General features: G+C 46.4%; 1 protein-coding gene across 1 annotated transcript; it reads right to left on the bottom strand.

The window, feature by feature from the left end:
* Window positions 1–11,668: 11,668 nt before the first annotated feature.
* On the bottom strand, window positions 11,669–13,074 carry LOC144673815 (interferon-gamma-inducible GTPase 10-like). The gene has a single exon (XM_078535467.1). The coding sequence runs from the start codon at window positions 13,069–13,071 to the stop codon at window positions 11,863–11,865; it is 1,209 nt and encodes a 402-aa protein (XP_078391593.1). The 5' UTR covers window positions 13,072–13,074; the 3' UTR covers window positions 11,669–11,862.
* Between the last annotated feature and the right edge of the window lie 5,215 nt (window positions 13,075–18,289).

Genomic DNA, 18,289 nt, shown 5'->3' with positions numbered 1-18,289 from the left:
CAATCTGATCCACAGCAGGCTGCGGCAGGGACTTCCCAGGTCCTTGGCACTCGGAGGCCTGCTGGAGGCCAGGAATCTGCTGAGTCCGAGTCAGATGAGGAGCCTCTGGACTTGGTCATACCTCAGTTACTGGAGCTGCAAAGGCAAACTCGGGAACGTCAGGACGGGATGTCCTCTGCACTCCTCAGATTACAAGGCATGATGGGTGAGTCGGTCCACCTTCAGGCTGACGTGATAGTGCCGGCATGCTAACGCACTGAGGTCAACACCGGTAGGATGGCAACCAGCATGGAGATCTTGGTCCAGGACATTGGTCCTGCACACCATAGTTGACCTCCAAAAGTGCCAACGCGAGAGGGGTGCGGGGCAGCTCAATCTCACTCCAGCTTCCCCTTCTCCTCAAAGAGTCAGCCAGGGGCCCTCGGGCACCCATAGAGAGGGGGGTCCGCAGGTGCACCCCGGGGAATCCATCCAGATAACTCCAGGAGTGTCCAGCCCATCCGACTCCCCTCTTCCTGTGACACCAGCAGCTCCAGCTCCACAGGCCAAGGAGGGTGCCACTGCCACACAGCAGGAACCCAAAAGCAGGCCAGCACCCTCCAGTTGCCCGCCCACCAGAGGACAGCCGCCAAGGTAATCAGAGACAGGGTGTAGAAGTCAGCAGGCTGCCTCGGCCTCCGCTGTGGATCTCGGGCACACCAGGACGTAGTGGCAGGGATAGAAAGGTCAAAAAGATGGAGTTGCACAGTCTGGGCATGGGCATTAATCACTTGTACATAACGTTCACTATTGTAAGTAATCTCCCAAGAATGTCTCCTTGGACAAAGAATGAGACAAGTTGTAAAAAATTGTTTTGGGATTGGGGAGAGATGATTTTCGTAAACTAAGGCAGGACCTGGCCAAGGTAGATTGGGAACAGCTACTTGTGGGGAAATCTACAGAAGAGCAGTGGGGGAAATGGTGAGGTACAGGCTCAACATGTTCCCTCTAGGGTTTCAGGAAGGAGTAACAAGCCCAGAGAACCATGGATGACCAGAGGTATTCAGGATATGATGAGAAGGAAAAGAGATGCTTTTAGCAGGTACAAGGGGAGCAAATCAGCGAAAGCATTAGTGCAGGGTGGAGCTTTAGAAAGCAAAGAGGGGGTATGAGAAAGCTCTGGCTGGTAAAATTAGGGAAAATTCCAAGATATTCTGTAAGTATATTAATTGAAAGAGGATAACCAGGAAAAGAGGATGGCACATTAGGGACCAAGGGGGCAATCTATGGCTGGAGCAAGTAGACATTGGTAGAGTGTTGAATGAATACTTCACATCCGTCTTCACCCAAGAAAATGAGGATGAAAGTATGGAACTCAGGGAGAGAGACTGCAAGGTTCTTGAGCAAATTGTTACAGGGAGTGACAAGGTATTGGAGGTGTTGGCAGGCTTAAACTCTTTTCGAGTCAAAACAATTAACTAAATTAACAATAACAAGGGATAAATCAAGCACAGCCCCTAATTCAGGTCAGCTGTAAAACCAAGGACGAAGTTTAAAGGAACCTTACAAACATTAAACCAAAATGTGGTTAAAGGGGTCAACAAAACACCCCAGTCCCCGCGGCGCCCACCGGGCACGGAAGGCCTCGATGGTGCCGGCAAACACCGCGTGCTCCCTCTCCAGGGACACCCAGCCCCGAACGTAGCCGCGGAAGAGGGACAAACAATCGGGCGGGACTCCCCCCTCGATCGCCCGCTGCCTGGACCTGTTAATGGCCAACCTGGCCAGGCCCAGGAGCAGGTTCACGAGGAGGTCCTCCTCCTTCCCGACCCCCTTCCGCACCGGTGTCCGTAGATCAGGAGCGTGGGACTGAAGTGCAAATTGGCAGGCTTAAAAGTGGACAAATCTCCAGGTCTGGATGATTTGCGTACCAGACTGCTGAGGGAGGCAAGGGAGGGGATTGCAGGGGCTCTGACCCACATTTTTAATCCCTCTCTGGCCACGGCAGAGGTGCCAGAGGACTGAGGAACAGCTAATGTGGTTCTGCTATTTAAGAAGGGTTGTAGAGATAAGCTAGGGAACTACAGACCAGTGAGTCTCACGTCAGTGGTAGGGGAACTATTGGAGAAAATTCTGAAGGAGAGAATCTATCTCCGCTTGGAGAGGCAAGGTTTGATCAGGGATAGTCAGTATGGCTTTGTCAGAGGGAGGTCATGCCTAACAAATTTGATTGAATTTTTTGAGGAGGTGACCAGGTGTGTTGATGAGGGTAGTGCAGTTGATGTAGTTTATTTGGATTTCAGCAAAGCCTTTGACAAGGTCCCACATGGGAGACTTATAAAGAAGGCAAATGCACATGGGATACAGGGTAATTTGATAAGGTGGATTCAAAATTGGCTTAGTTGTAGGAGACAGAGGGTGATAACAGAAGGATACTTTAGTGACTGGAAGCCCGTGTCCAGTGGCATACCACAGGGATCTGTGCTGGGTCCCCTATTATTCATCATTTATATAAATGACATAGATGACTATGTGGGAGGTAATATTAGTAAGTTTGTGGATGGCACAAAGATTGGCCGGGTGTTTAACAGTGAAGCTGAGTGTCTTGGGCTACAGGAGAATATAGATGGGATGGTCAAATGGGCAGATAAGTGGCAGATGGAATTTAACCCTGAAAAGTGTGAGTTGATACACTTTGGAAGGAGTAATTTGACAAGGAAGTATTCAATGAACGGCATGACACTAGGAAGTTCTGAGGAACAAAGGGACCTTGGCGTGTGTGTCCATAGACCTCTGAAGGTGGAGGAGCAGGTTAGTGGGGTGGTGAAAAAAGCATATGGGACACTTGCCTTTATCAGTCGAGGCATAGATTACAGAAGTAGGGAGTTCATGTTGGGGTTGAATAGGACCTTGGTGACACCACAGCTGGAGCACTGTGTGCAGTTCTGGTCACCATATTATAGGAAGGATGTGATTGCACTGGAGGGAGTGCAGAGGAGATTCACCAGGATATTGCCTGGGATGAAACATTTAAGTTATGAAGAGAGGTTGGATAGACTTGGGTTGTTTTCGTTGGAGCAGAGAAGACTGAGGGGCGACCTGATCGAGGTGTACAAGATTATGAGGGGCATGGACAGGATGGATAGGAAGCAGCTGTTCCCCTTAGTTGAAGGGGCAGTCATGAGGGGACACAAGTTCAAGGTGAGGGGCAGGATGTTTAGGGGGGATGTGAGCAAAAACTTTCTTACCCAGAGGGTGGTGACGGTCTGGAAAGCGCTGCCTGGGAGGGTGGTGGAGGCGGGTTCCCAGACATCTCTTAAAAAGAACCTGGATGAACACTTGGCACGTCATAACATTCAAGGCTATGGACCAAGTGCTGGTAAATGGGATCAGGTAGTTTGGTCAGGTGTTTCTCACATGTCGGTTCAGACTCAATGGGCCGAAGGGCTTCTTCTGCACTGTGTGATTCTGTGATTCTGTATGACTCCTTATTGTGATGAGCTGTGCTCAATGTAGCTGCTGCTGAGCAGTCTCAAAAACAGAAGAGTGCTCACTTTTGAGAAGCTTTTTCAAGTGTGTGGCCACTAACCTCACTCTCCACCCACCCTCCCCTCCCCAGCATATGCTTGTGTGCTTCCTTCAGCCTGTGCTCCCTTGCATAACCCGTACCCCCTGCCAACCCCCGCTCCCTGGCCCGATCAGTACTGGAGCTCCTGCCCCAGCACCACACTGAAAGCCAGCCAGGAAAAAGCAACTTGCCTGTGGACCTCCACCGAATGTGCAGCGCCTCCTCCTTGATGTCATGAACATTGCGTAAGGTTGTGCGCACTCACCTCTGAGTTCCCCTTGAGGTTCAGTTCGCAAAGCATGATCGTTCTGAAGTCATCCCGACGTGGGTGGTAAATGTGACATGGGGGGATAATTCTGGTGAGAAGGGCTTATAATGAGATGCTAAAGGATTGAAATTAGGTTCCCGAAGTGCTTGGAGGGAAAAACAGCCCGCCATTGATGAATGGAGCGGACAATTGCAAACTGGTTTCATGACGGTGTGAAACTCATTTTTGGCTTCTCGCCATATTGTTCCCTCCCACCCTGCCACCATGACGCTCGCTGCCAATGGGACCGGGTGATTCTGCCCATAGTGTACAACATTAGATATGATTCTGCAATTGGACAACACTTGCTAAATAATCCTGATTATGCTAAGGATTAGACTGTCAACCAATTTATGATTAACAGATGAGGTCAATGTGTGGCTCATTTACATGTGCTAGAAGCTACATATATTTGAACACAGAGCTCTGTACTTTGTAGATAAAGGGAGCATGTCCATGCATTGTAACTTTTTCAACTGAACAAATGTTTGGTGGACTGCCATTCCCTGGTTCATTCCCCATGGCAATGCCTTGGCCAAACAGGGTGGACCTGCCAGGTTTGAGTTTAAATTGGAAAAAGCTTGGCAGTTAATTGTTCCCTGATGCATTCTCCCTGGCAACGCCTTTACCTATCAGCATCCACTTGTCAACCAATCATTACTCTCTTCTCATGCACTATAAATTGTTGCTTCCTTTACAGTTCGCCCGAATCTGTCCTGATGAGTGCAAGACAAAAAGTTTCGACAGCTTGTCCCTGTTTTCAACAACACAGAATATTACGAAAATGCTAAATATTTGTGCAGAAATATCAGACTGGCAAGGAAGGAGGGAGAAAACAAAATGAGACTCATCTTTTTTGTTGCTGATTTTTTTTGGTATTTCCTCTCACTGTATTATCAGTAATGCCACCTCTGCTGAGTGATATCTGTGCATCTTGCTTCTTCTTCAGCACCACAGCTTGTTCCGATAAATACTTGTATATAATGCTCACTGTTGTAAATAAACTCCCAAGAATGTCTCCTTGCCTCTGGCTCCTTGTTCTGATGAGCAGTGTTCATGTCACTCAGATGTGAAACCCTGGCCCCAACACAAGCTAAACCTCAGTCCAGGGGCTCTTCCCTGTGGCTTTGTGCAACCTTCCCAGCACTCTGATGGTGCGCCGTCCCTGTCACTGGATACATCAGTCATGCCTGTACCTCGATGGGTCTTATCATTACTGCCAGAATGTCCTGGGCCTGGGCCAGCGGCACAGAGTTCCATCATTCTCTGTGTGAGCTCTCAGCACCGTTGGGGTGCAGCTGCCCCACCATCTCATCAGCATGTGTGTCCGGTGACAGTGTGGTCTTGAAGGGTTCAGCTCATGAAGGATGTCAAAGGATCAGGGGAAGTTAAAGTTTCCCTGCTGCATCTCCATGATATGAGCCTGTTCACAGAGTGCAAGCGACCTGCCATCAGCCAAACAGGAGTCAGACATTCACATTAGCTATGTGAGGATTTATGGAATGTCCCCAGTGCATGTCGTCATCACCCTCCTGAAGGTAGGGACTATGGGTATCTTTATGTAGAGCCCCCTCCTAGATGGTGTGCCCTGGCAACGTATTTCTTCTGCCAGGTGCACAGGCTGAAATGACGTGCAGCTCCTGTTTGTAGACCTTAGTGGCTTCATGGCTCCTTGCAGGTGTTGCCTGTCTTCTACCAGGACCTGATCAAAGTCTGGAACATGGTCGTCTCGCACTGCAGCTCTCCACCATCAGGAGCAGCGTCTATCATCAGAGATCCACTGCTCAGGAATCCGTACCTGCACCATTTCAGGTGGCTGGTGGAGGGGAGGGCTGTGGCTGCTGGGGTGACCAGGATCAGGGCCGTGCTGGGTGGAGGAGGAGTGGGCTGGATGATTCCACAGAAGTTGGCGCGTTGTGTTTCGGTGGATGTCCAGTTCATGGCCAATGCCAACCATTACCTTGGAACAGTCATGCTCGGCCCCGACACCAAACTGGGCCTCGAGGAGGGGCAGGTGTGGAGTGGGCTCCCACCCCAACAAACCCCTGCTCGGTTGGAATTCCACATTGGCCCCAAACCCCGAACCCTCCCTCAGGAGCCTGAGTCTCTCAACCTGAGTCCCCTCATGGAAATGCCCATCGTGCCCTTTCACTCGGTGTGGAGGCGTTTCCTGTGTGGGTTGCTGCTTCAAACTCTTCACTTCCTCGCCCTCACCCACAGCCCAGAAACACCCTGGCGTGTCTTGCTGCAGTAGAGGCCCCCAGTGGAGAGCTCTCTACACGGGAGTCCTATCCCTTACTATCGGGGACCTAGGGTGGAGGGTGCTGCATGTAACGGATCCATTCAACGGTAGGAGGTGTCGGTTCACTGACTCTCAAGTGTGGCCTTGTGGAGTCCGTGGACCACATATATGTAAGTTGTTGTGGGCTGCACCCCTTTTTCAGTTGTTTGAAAAGCCTTTTGCTTTTGTTTTGTTTGCATTTCAGCCCCTCGCTCCCGATCCACGGGCAGCCGGTGCAAAGGGGGCTGGGACGGAGGGGGACCTCCTTGCAATCTGCTCCTAGGACTGGCCAAGTTAGCAATCAACAGGTCCAGCCAACAGGCAATCGAAGGGGTTGTCCAGCTCAGCTGCCTGCCTCTCTCCTGCAGCAACATTCGCAGTCTGGTGTCCCAAGAGAGAGAACATGCGGTGTCTGCTGGCACCATCGAGGCTTTCCGTGCTCAGTGGGCACCATGGGGACTGGGGTACTTTACTGACCCCTTTAATCACATTTTAATTTGATGTTTGTAAGTTTCCTTAAAATTTAGCCTTTGGTTTTTGTGGTTTCCCTTTAAGGGGCTGCCTTTTACTTTGTCGCTGACTTTGTTAGTTTAGTTTATTTGTTTTGTAACCAAAAGACCAGCTTTGGTCTCATTCTTCCACGATCAGCACTTATTGTGAGTAACAAGTTGGCCTCCTTAATGTATCCCAGAGAGTGCTGGCCAGAGTTTAATGCGCTGCATGGCTACCTGAAACCCCACCCCCTCCGCCCTACTCCACCTGACCGATTGGCGGCAGCTTTGCCCACTGGACTGCATGCTGTGCTCTCAGCTCAGGCACAGGCATTCTCCTAACCCACACTGCAAGGCTGCACTGTTAGCTTGAACCATGGGGGAGACTGGCCCAAACCGGAATGATGACATTGCGAGGGGCTATGAGCGCTTCCATCAGTGACTGCCCCATGGCCAGCTTTAGCAAGGAGATTGTACAATGTAAGCAGTAGTCCAACTGTTTTGCAGTCCACTAAAATGTCCATCTGTTTGCATCTGTGGCCAAGGGATGAAAAGCCCTGGAGCATTTGGTGGCACTTTCAGGCTTCTGCTTTGCTGGAGTGGGCAGATAAGCTGGAGGCCCATCTCCAAGCGTGTTAATGTGGCTGCACCTGAACTGTTTTAGCTGCAGAGGGATGGTAACTTTATACAAGGTTTCCCTAATGCACGGCTGCTTCCCTCCCCCTCACGCCACACGTGCTTGTGCACAACCGTCAACCGCAGTGCAACCATTTCCCACTCACCCCAGCTCGCCTCAACCGCAGTGCAGCCCTTGCTGCAACACCCCACCCCCACCCCCACCCGGACACTGCACAACGTTGCTGTGCATTCACTTCTGAGCTCCCCTCGAAGTGCAGCCTTATAAATGCTGTTGTGAAACACGTTGGTGTCCTCGGATGATCCAGTTTTGGGGGATAATTCCAACGAGCTGGGCTGATAATGATATGCAATGATATTACAATGGCGTTCTCAACATGCGGCGCCATTGACGGTTGGAGTGAACGTTTTTTGGCCTTCCCGGTATATTGTCCGCTCACCCCCTCATGCTGCCCGATGTCAACGGACACAGAAAATTCCACCCAAGGCCTCCAGGAACTTTCAAACATTTATTAACTATATACAACTATATAGATAAGTAAGATGTTCCTTCCAGAATCATCTCTGAGTTCCAGTGACGGAAGTGAATTCTTACCTTAAACCCTTCCCTGGGGCAGCAACCACTGATCAGGAGCACTCCCTCAATAATCACCCGCACATGAGTTCAAAATGGCCACTTCCCACAGACGCTTGTTTTTGGGTCTGAGCAAGCACTTTTCCCTCAAGGAAGATAATCATCATCAAGAGATGTTACCTTCTTCCAGATAGCCTTTCAAATAATTATCAGCTAGATTATCACCACGGCGTCTGGAATTGAAAGCTAGTCTCAGTAATGGTGACCATAACAACTATCATCAATTGTTGTAAAAACACATCTGGTTCACTAATGTCCTTTAGGGAAGGAAATCTGCTGTCCTTACCCAGTCTGGTCTACATGTGACTCCAGACCCACAGCAATGTGATTGATTCTTAACTGCCCTCTGAAATGGCCTAGCAAGCCACTCAGTTTAAGGGCAATTAGGGATGGGCAACAAATGCTGGACTTGCCAGTGACACTCACATCCCATGAAAGAATGAAGGAAATTACTCTGATATTATCAGGACTGGGGGGCTGGTCTCTCTTCAAAAAACTGTATCTCCCCACTTTAGGAGAATACAGACAGGGGGTTCTTCAGCTGCATACAGAAAACTAAGTGAATTGTCATATTTTACTAACTTATTTACAAGTTTATTAAAGAATCATTTAACATGCAGTGTACTTTAAAGTGGATAAGTACATTGCAACGGTAAAGATTATAGAAAGATGGGAAACATAGTCTTAGTTATAATATAGAACCCAGTAAAGGACACTTTAAAAATAATGCTACAGACTAAAGATTATTTTCAGAATATCCATCAAATATTTAAAGCAAAGTATTACCTTAAACCCCCGAGTTGTTTCAGCTGTCTGAACAGCAGGACATGAAAAAACTGTTAGTTTTAAACTGTCCAGCTCTTCAACAGCCTGAGATGCATTGGTTTAATGTTCCCTTCTTAAACCCTTCATCAATATTACTGATTTATTGAGAAAAACTCGTATCTTTATTCCCCTTGTTGGCCAGGGGCTGCAGCCGAACTGCTGACACAGGCAAAAGCAACTTTTGACCTGAAGTAACCTGAGTCCAGTCACTGGCCTGAGCTGGCTGGAACCAGTTTGAAGTAGCTGCGTTTCTTGAAAAACAAAGGGAATGAGATAAGACACAAGTCCTTATTTAGGAAAGGAATAATGAGGTAATGCTACCTAAGTCCTTGGGACAAAGCCAATGAGAAGATGCCACAGACTAGGCAAGCAAGCCTAACCCAACGGGAGAGAGACAGCACAGCTTGAAGAGATAAGATTCAGTATAAGAATGGAGAATTTCAGGCGTGGACCCAGCGAGACTCCGGAGACCAACCATCGCAGAAGCGGAAGAACCTACGTCAGCAACGTAGAGACGAAAGAGAGAGAGAACGGAACACCTGGCCAGCGTCAGATCTCCTTTTCGGATATTAGCTTTTATATTCTGTGACCACTCAGGGAGTGTCAGAGAAACCTAGTGGATGTGCGTTTAGATCCTAGTTTTGGGTATAAAACTGTATAACCTACTGTAAACTGCATGTCTATATTTAACCAGATGTATAAGCTATATGTAGATGATCTAACGTCGTGAATAAAGTGAATTTAGAGTTAAGAGAGAATTGATTCTTCTCCTCTTTGTACTAAGCCAACAACCGTTACCGGTGACCTCCGGCAACACCCTCTGAGCTAAATTTCATGATCTCTAGCAGCTATGGGTGCTGCCTCCTTGATTAAAATCCTCGCTTTTGATTATCCTTATCATTCACTATTATTTAATTGTTGAGGATGGCCTTATTATATGAACATTGTGTGCGTGTATCTGGTCAATATCTGGTAATATATTTTACTATCAATCCCAATTAGTTTCACTTCTAGATTTTTATAAGGTGATTTTAAACTTAAATTTATTTTCCAGCTCAGTAAAAGCTACTTTCTTACAGCATCTGTCTTTGCACGAGGCGTCTGATAATCTTCAATTCTGAATTTCAGAAGCCACTCGTCTTTCATGATACGCTGAGCTAAATTTTAAGAATGCCTTCTTGATAGGTGACAATGTTAAATCCCAGACTGAACTACCATCAATGTGTATTATCACCTTTTTAAAAATACCTTTGGTAATAAATAAAGCATTTAAATTGTGAAAGGATAATCCTTATCACTACCTATTTCCAAAAAAAGGCAAGAGCTCTAGAATTCCAGTGGATCTTGGCAACATAGAATAATGTTGTTTGTCTTTAATTAAAAACAGCTCTGAATTTAACTAAGTTCAGTGCTATTCATATATGTGTGCGAAAAGGCTTTTGGGTAAAATGGCTATCTGTTAGCATGTAACCATTTTCTCAATTCTCAAGTATAATGTCCTAATTACCTATGAATTCCACACAATATGTTTTACCTAACATGATACACATTCTGACATCACTGATGATGTATATTAGCTATTAGCATAATAGCTATTAACCCTTTATATTACTGTATTGTCCAAATGCACCTGGATGTTCTTGTTCATTAGTCACTGAAAGCTAACATGCAAGCAAGTGCAGAGAGCAATTAGGAAGGCAAATGGTACGTTGGCCTTTATTGCAAGAGAATTTGAGTACAGTAGTAAAAATTACTCACTGCAATTATATTGAGCCTTGGTGAGACTGCACCTGGAGAATTGTGTACAGTTTTGGTCTCCTTTACCTAAGGAAGGGTATACTTGCCAGAGAGAAAGTGCAATAAAGGTTCACCAGACTGATTCCTGGGGTCATGGGTTTGTTCTGTGAGGAGGGATTGAGGAGACAGGTACTGCATTCTCTAGAGTTTAGAAGAGCGAGAGGTGATCTCATTGAAATATACAACATTTTTACAGAGGCGAGATTCTGGGATTGTGAGGCAGCAATGGCTGCCATGCAGCTCTGACTATTTACAGCTGCGCAGACCCTTTAAATCATAATTTTTTTTCAATATCAGGTGTGGCCTAATGGACAGATCTTCGAGGCCTGATTCTTGCTCCAAAAAAACCAGTGAAAAGGCAGGTTTTTAAAAATCCCTGACGTTTAAACACACCCTCCCTCCGCTCTCTCACGTCTTCTTGCTCCTGCTCCCACAGGTCTCTCTTCCCCTGCCCCCTCCTCCCAAACTCTCTCTGATGGGTCATGACCATTTTGATGCCTCAAAATAGGGTCAAAGTGGGAAAGGTTTGGAAAGCACTGGGTTACAGAGTAAAACACAGATTGCTGTGGGAAGGAAGGACTCTTTCCCCACTTTTTACAGTTTTACTCCCCAATGTGGAGGACTCAGAGATAATGCTTACAAAGTGTGTACAGCAGAGTGTGTTATCTGCTTTTGGCAGTCATTAATATAGCAGCAATGGTTGCATAACAGATCAGTAGTACAAAAAATCAAACAATACAAGTGTTTGCCTGTCCAGTAAGGATGATCTTTCATCAGAATTACCTTTTTGTCCTAGCCAGCAATGCCCACATCCTGTAAATGGATAAAAAAAATCAGGCTGCTTTCAAGGAGTGAGGAATCAAAGGCAAAGAGCCATCAAAACTAAATTGAGTGTAAGAGTCTTAGAATATTGGTCAGTAGGAACCTCTTTACACAGGGGGTTGTGAAGCTCTGGGATTCACTTCCAGGGTCAGTGATTGAGGTACAAAGTTCAATAGTGACATGTGATCCTCATGTTTTTATCCAAGACCAACCTCCGTCCAAACATTCGCTCCAAATGTTGATGCAATGGTTCAAGCTAAGAGGTGCCAGGTATCAGTGACAGCAGAAACAGTAAATTAAATCTAAATGCAAGCAAATATCCATACAGTTTATCGTCATCCATTTCTATTTTAATAAAGTTTGATAATAACAAACACCACGATATTGGATTAGGCCCAGAATAGAAAATGAATTTGACCCCTGACCTGATCAGGTTAATCTGTCATATTCTAGATTAAACATCACTACAGTCTCTACAAACTGAGGAGTAATGTTAATTGGTGTAATGTGCGGGGAATCATGTCAGTCTCTGCTCAGTGCACTCTTCACCAGCCGCTGTACAGTTTCCAAACGGTCTTTCAGTGAATCCTTCAGTAACTTGTAGGTAAGAGCAAAGGACGACACGGCCCCAAAGATAGAGAAGGTCACTGGACTGAAGCGGCACTTGATCCCAGTCATCATGCAGGTGATGATGGTGATTCCTAACAGTACACTGGTAACTACTAGTGGCATCTTCCTTGGCAATCGATGATTCATTTCAGCTTTCAGAACTGAACTGGGTTTAGCGACTTTGCTGGCCAGGCTTTGCAGAAGCTTGTCACTGAGTTCCAGCTGTTTCTGGAGGTAGATCCGACCAGCAACTGTCAACCCAATGATGGTAATGACAGACAACACTGGCACTGGCACTGACACTGGTACTGACACTGGCACTGCACCCACTCCTCCAGCCAGAATAGCCAATAACCAGACTTTCTTCATCAACATTCTTTTTTTGGGTTCTGTAACATCCAGCATAATCTTTGGGATTGAGAGCGAGAGAACATTTGATTTAATGCTTGGGAGATCCCTGGCGAGGGTAGACTTTAATCTCAGGAAGTCATATTCCTCCAGGTCAAAACTAGAGATGAGAAAAATGTCTGGTGGTGTAACCCCAACAGTTTGGAAGTTACTGATACAGTCCCTGCGGATTGTCCTCCACCCTTCATTAAGATCAGCACCTTGCTTCTTCAGTGAATGAGCATCATTGTCTATTTTGGATTGGACATAGTAGAATTCTTTGCCCTGTCCTTGAATCTTTTTTGCAATCTCTGCATCGTTCTCTCTGAATCGGGCCTGGGACACGATGATGAAAAAGTCAAAGCTTTCAAACTTCACCTTCTTTAGGTAATTATTTAATTCAAAACCAAAGGAATTTGTTCCTGGAAGATCCCAGAGTTGAACATTAGGCAGATCCTGACAGGGATACTTGGTTGGCTCCATCCAGGTTTCTTCATTCCCAGTTGGAGCAGCTCCGAGATCACTGCTCCAAAGACCTCTCATAGCGTTGATGAAGGTGGATTTCCCTGAGCCCACATCACCCAGCACGGCAATGTTAAGCTGCACATTGTCTAAATTGTCTGACTTACTCTTTATCTGAAGAATCACTGCTTCCAATTCCCCCATGTTACACATAGATTGCAGGTTCCTGCTCTCCTGAACAGTGAAAAGCTTGGCGAGAGTAGACTGGGCCATTTGATCTCTAAAAATGACATAAATACACAAATGTTACACATGGTTTCAGGGATATTTGAGAAGTTTCAGATCTTTAGGAGGGTTTTATCTGGCCCCATGTTACTGTACGTGGTAAAATTTAACAAAAAGGTAATTCTGATGAAAGGTCATCGGCCTGAAACATTGGCTGGGATTTTTCAATGCCCCTCCCCTATCCCACCTCCCTCCAGGAGCTGAAAATCCACTGGCGGTAAGGAGCCAGTGCCACGCCCATTGTCTACTTGCCTCCATTGTGATTTTACCAGCAGCAGGGTAGGTGTTGGGCAGTCTGTCCCCTTGGGCTAATTAAGGTCCACAAGTGGCCAATTAATGGTCACTTAAGGGCCTCTTCCCACCCCCACTTGTATTTTACCAATGGCCGAGGGTGGCCAAGCCATATAGCGAGAAGCAGTAGTGAGTTTCAGGGGAGATTCTGTACTGTCAGTGCTTCACCCACACCTGGACACAACCCACTGCCAGGTCACATGCACTGAAATGAAAGAATACAGATAGATAGAATAGAGAGAGTGATGTGAAAAGATTTCTAATGGTTAATGAAATGAGACATTCACTAGTTGAAGATGCAGTTGAAAATAAGCAATACTAACTGTCTGTTACATCAGTCACACATTCATTTCTTAGCAGTAACGCAGGCAGTTTCTATGCTCACAAATATAATTCAAACAATTTAAAATATCAATAAAAGTCAACGGTTACAGTGTAAGTTTGTATTATTTGGCAGAAGGAACTAAAAGCATAACGTATAGAACAGGGGGAGGCCATTTGGTCTCTCAGGCCTGTGCTGGTCCTTTGAACAATCTATCCAATAAGTCTCACTCCCCTGCTCTTCCCCCTGTGGTCCTGTTTTCTTTATTACTTTTCAAGTATTTATCCTAATCATTTTTGAAAATGAATATTGAATCTGCTTCCACATACTTTCAGGCAGTGCATTCTAGATCAAACAACTCACTATGTGAATCAACTCTTCTCATCTCCCCTCTGGCTCTTTTGACAAGTATCTTAAATCTGTGACCTCTGATTACCAACCCTTCTGCAGTGGAACCAGTTTTTCCCTATCTACTTGATCAGAATCCTTCATAGATATGAACACCTCAATTAAATCTCCCCTTAAACTTCTCTGCTGCAAGGAGAATAACCACAGCAACTCCAGTCTCTCCACCTAACTCAAATCCCTCAACCCAGGTTCCATTTTATTAAATCTCTCATGCAGCCACTCGAATGCTCTAAGTTACCGTTCTGATAATTACTGTAACATTCCCGTTACTTTGTCAGGGACTGCAAAATGTTGCCTTACGCAACGAATGGTTGTGTTCTATAATGATGCTAAAGAGGGTGTGGGTGCCATTGTATCAGTGCTTTGCTTCTGTCCATTTTGAGATCCTTGGATTGTGGTGTGAAAACCCAGTGTAGGCTCCAACTGCCCAGCAGAGTGTGTGGAATGCTTCCAATGCAGCAAAACTGGACATTTCAAGCATTTTTGTAAATGCGACAACCTGAATTGACGTGGGAGGCAAGCAAATATTTATGAAACACACTTTATCCAAGAAGTGGAAAATCAAAATACAGACAGAATTATCGGCCTGAATTTTTCCGCGGGTCGGCAGGCTCAGCGGGAGCAGGCTAGGGTGGTCACGGATCTGATCGCCGCCCTCAATCGGCTCCGCGCCGCCATTTTATGTGGGTGAGCCAAATGAGGCCCGCCCAACATAAGACGCAAGCAGTAGCACTCAGCACTACCTGTGCGGGCGGGAGATTCGGGGCCAGCGGTCTTTCATGCATGCACGGAGCTGCCTCAGGGAGATTGAAGAACTTTTGAAATTATTAAACAAAAGGTTTCAAAATGTATTTAAACATGTCCCTTCATGTAACTGTCATGTGACATGAGACGTGTTTTTACATTTATAAATGTTTAAATATATTTAGCAAAAGCTTTAGGAAACTTCATCCCGCTCGTGGATGAGGTTTCCTAAAAAACCCAAAGGCTGCTTGGGATTTTTGCCTTCCCGCCAACCTTAAGGTTGGGTGGGCAGCGTTACCGGTCACTTCAATTACTTTCTTAATATTCTTAATAGGCTGTTCACATATCGGCGGGCACGCAGCTGACTCCTGCCCACGCTTGCCGAATGAAACATCGCAGCTCAGCGCATGTCTGACCTGCCCCCGCACGCGACTGAAAAACCCTGCCCATAGAGTTCCTAGGGGATGTTGATAGTCTTAATCCAGACCATTGGTCAGTTATGGTACAAGTTAAAAGCCTTGATATTACCTTTAAAATTGATACTGGAGCTGCTGTTAACATTTTAGCAGATGACCCCCTGACTGCTTCCGCCAATTTCCCTTCATCCATCAGACTTCAAGTTACAATTTCCATGTGGCAAAGGCCCCAAAATTAAAGGCAGGATTATTGCTCCTCTCAGCTACAAAGGGCAACAAATTGTTGACTCTCTCTATGTTCTTCATAATCAACATACATCTTTATTGAGTGGCAATGTTGACCTATCTCTAGGCATTCTAGAAAAACCAGATGGCCTGCCATTTGATTGATTCACTGTCTTTCATTCAGCAAGCTTCAATCTTTTATTTAGAACCAGTGGCAATTCAGTGCTCAGAAGCTGAGGAAGTTTATAAAATCAGCAGCAAGCTCCGTTCTTTCACAGAGACACCTTCCACTAGATCCCGGGCGGATTGAAGTTATGAATCTCTCAGTTCTTCATGAAGTAAAGTCAGAAGGGGAGGATACACAAGGCACTGCAGCAGACAGTGACCATCCCCATAAAGACCTGTTGGGCCTGATTAGGCTCTTCCTAGAAGAAAGTGATGAAGAAGAATTCCTCACAGTGCTGAGTGATCTGTTGGAGGTTGAGGTCCTAGAGGATGATTCACCTTTCCAGATGATAGATGCACCATATGAAGTCTCTGTTGACTTTTTAGAGAATTCAGCTGTGTTTCTAGTGGCTGAGCAGCATTCCAATCTTAGTTCCACTGAATCTCCCAATATTTTGTTTACTTTATCTCCTGTTGTCCATGAACAGTCTTCCACAGAGAATGCCTTTCCTGAGACCAGGTCAGAGTCCATAGAGGATCACACTGTTAGAGAGCTGGGACCTTCCCAGGGTGAGAGTCCATTGTCACCCATACTTCAGTCCCAGCCGGAAGCCTCTTCCCTCCTGACCTGGAGGTCAGCACAGAAGCTGAAGCAGAATCTTTAGCACTTCTGAAGCTTTGAATCCTGTACAGCAATTTTGTCCCTGAGTTCACTGTCTACAGGAAATTCCTCTCCTTACAGGACATAGGGCTGTCTTGTCTCCATATCCTCCACATTTCTTCCCATTGCCCAACTGTATACCACTGTGCCACCACCTTTGGTTGGTCTGTCCTGTTGGTGGGACAGGGCATGCCGAGGGATGGCAATGAAGGTGTCTGGGACATTGTCTGTAATGTATGATTCCATGAGTATGACTGTGCTGCTGGTTGTTGCTTGACTGGTCTGTGGAACAGCACTCCTAATTTTAGCACAAGCCCCCAGATGTTATTAAGAAGGAAATGATTAGCACCCCGTTCAACAGCAAAAACATCCACTCCCTCCATTACCAACGAACAGTAGCAGCCGTGTGTACCATTTACAGGGTGCACTGCAGCAACTCATCAAGGCTCCTTAGAGAGCATCTTCCAAACACATGGCCGCTACCATTTAGAAGGACAAGGGCAGCAGATACATGGGAACACCACCACCTGGAAGTTCCCCTCCAAGCCACTCACCATCTTGACTTGGAAATGTATCACTGTTCCTTCACTATCACTGGGTCAAATTCCTGGAACTCCCTTCCTAACAGCACTGTGGGTGTACCTATACCACAGGGACTGCACAGTTCAAGGAGGCAGCTCACCACCACCTTCTCAAGGGCAATCAGGGATGGGCAATAAAAATGCTGGTCCAGCTAGTTACGCTCATGACACAAGAAATAATTAAGAAGCTTTGCAGAGCTGACTGTCATTTCTGGTGCCTAGGTCAATTCTGGGTGATCTCCCAATACCTTTTTGTAGACCTTGTAACAACTGAGTGTCTTGCTAGGCCATTTCAGAGGGAAGTCAACCACATTGCTGTGGGTCTGGAGTCACACGTGGGCCAGGCCAGGTAAGGACGGCAGATTTCCTTCCCAAAAGAATGTTAGTGAACCAGATGGGCTTTTATGACAATCGACAATGGCTTCATGGTCATCGTTACCCAGACCAATTTTTAAATTCCAGATTTATTAACTGAATTTAAATTCCACCAGCTACCATGGGAGGATTCTAACCAACGCCCCAAGAGAATTAGCCTGGGCCTCTGGGTTACTAATCCGTTGACATTACCACTACACCACAGTCCTCTCTCGACTATCCACCCTTGGGCCAATTAAGGCCTTCATGTGACCAATTAATAGCCAATTTTCCATGCAGTGGCTGAAGGGGGAACCAGGTTTGAATTCCTCCAGGTTCCACTCCTCAGGCTTCTGGTGGGAAAAGGGGGTGAAGTAAATACCTTTATAATCCACTGGGAACAGAGGTCCACCCCCAAATTTTGGCCCCCTCTTGTGTTTCCCCTCCCCCCTGGCCTGTGAACTCCACCCCCTATACCACTCGCCCCCGCTGCCAGGTCCTCCTATCCTTCTCCTGCACAAAATCACCTCAACTTGCCTCTCCATTTGGCTTCAGTGATGATCTTCTCGGGGGACTGGATGCAATCCTAGTAGTGCCCACTGCTCCTAGTGGTGCTACTAAGACTAGGGAGATGCTGGCTATTTGATTGGCTGGTAGTTTCCGAAAATGGGACTTCATCCCCAGACAGGAGGAGGAGTCTCGCCCTGAACCACTTAATGGTCCTCTGAGCGTATCGGAGTGAGGGCAGCTTCACTATCCACTTTTTCATTGTGTGAGGCTGTGGGAGCCCTGGTGAAGTGTAAAATCCTGATCATGGAATTCCAGGAAAGATTTGGGAGGTTTCAGCACTTTGGAAAGGAAAGGGAAGTTACAGATGGGACAGTAATTTGTAAGGAGAGAGGTGTCTAGGGTAGGTTATTTGAGGAGAGAGGTAATTTGAGGAGAAAGCCTCGAAGGGGAAGGAGATAATACCTGCAAAGAGAAAACCATTAACAAAATAAGCTAATATGAGGGCCGGGAAAGGAGGTGGAGAATCAGA

Source organism: Cetorhinus maximus, unplaced genomic scaffold (assembly GCF_964194155.1).
Source record: "Cetorhinus maximus unplaced genomic scaffold, sCetMax3.hap1.1 HAP1_SCAFFOLD_481, whole genome shotgun sequence".
NCBI classification, from domain to species: domain Eukaryota; kingdom Metazoa; phylum Chordata; class Chondrichthyes; order Lamniformes; family Cetorhinidae; genus Cetorhinus; species Cetorhinus maximus.
The sequence above is the reverse complement of the archived record's forward strand: the minus strand, read 5'-3'. Positions and strand labels throughout refer to the sequence as shown.

Bases quoted from the DNA above. Each gene is read 5' to 3' on its own strand.
- LOC144673815 (XM_078535467.1), bottom strand. From the start codon at position 13,071: ATGGCCCAGTCTACTCTCGCCAAGCTTTTCACTGTTCAGGAGAGCAGG.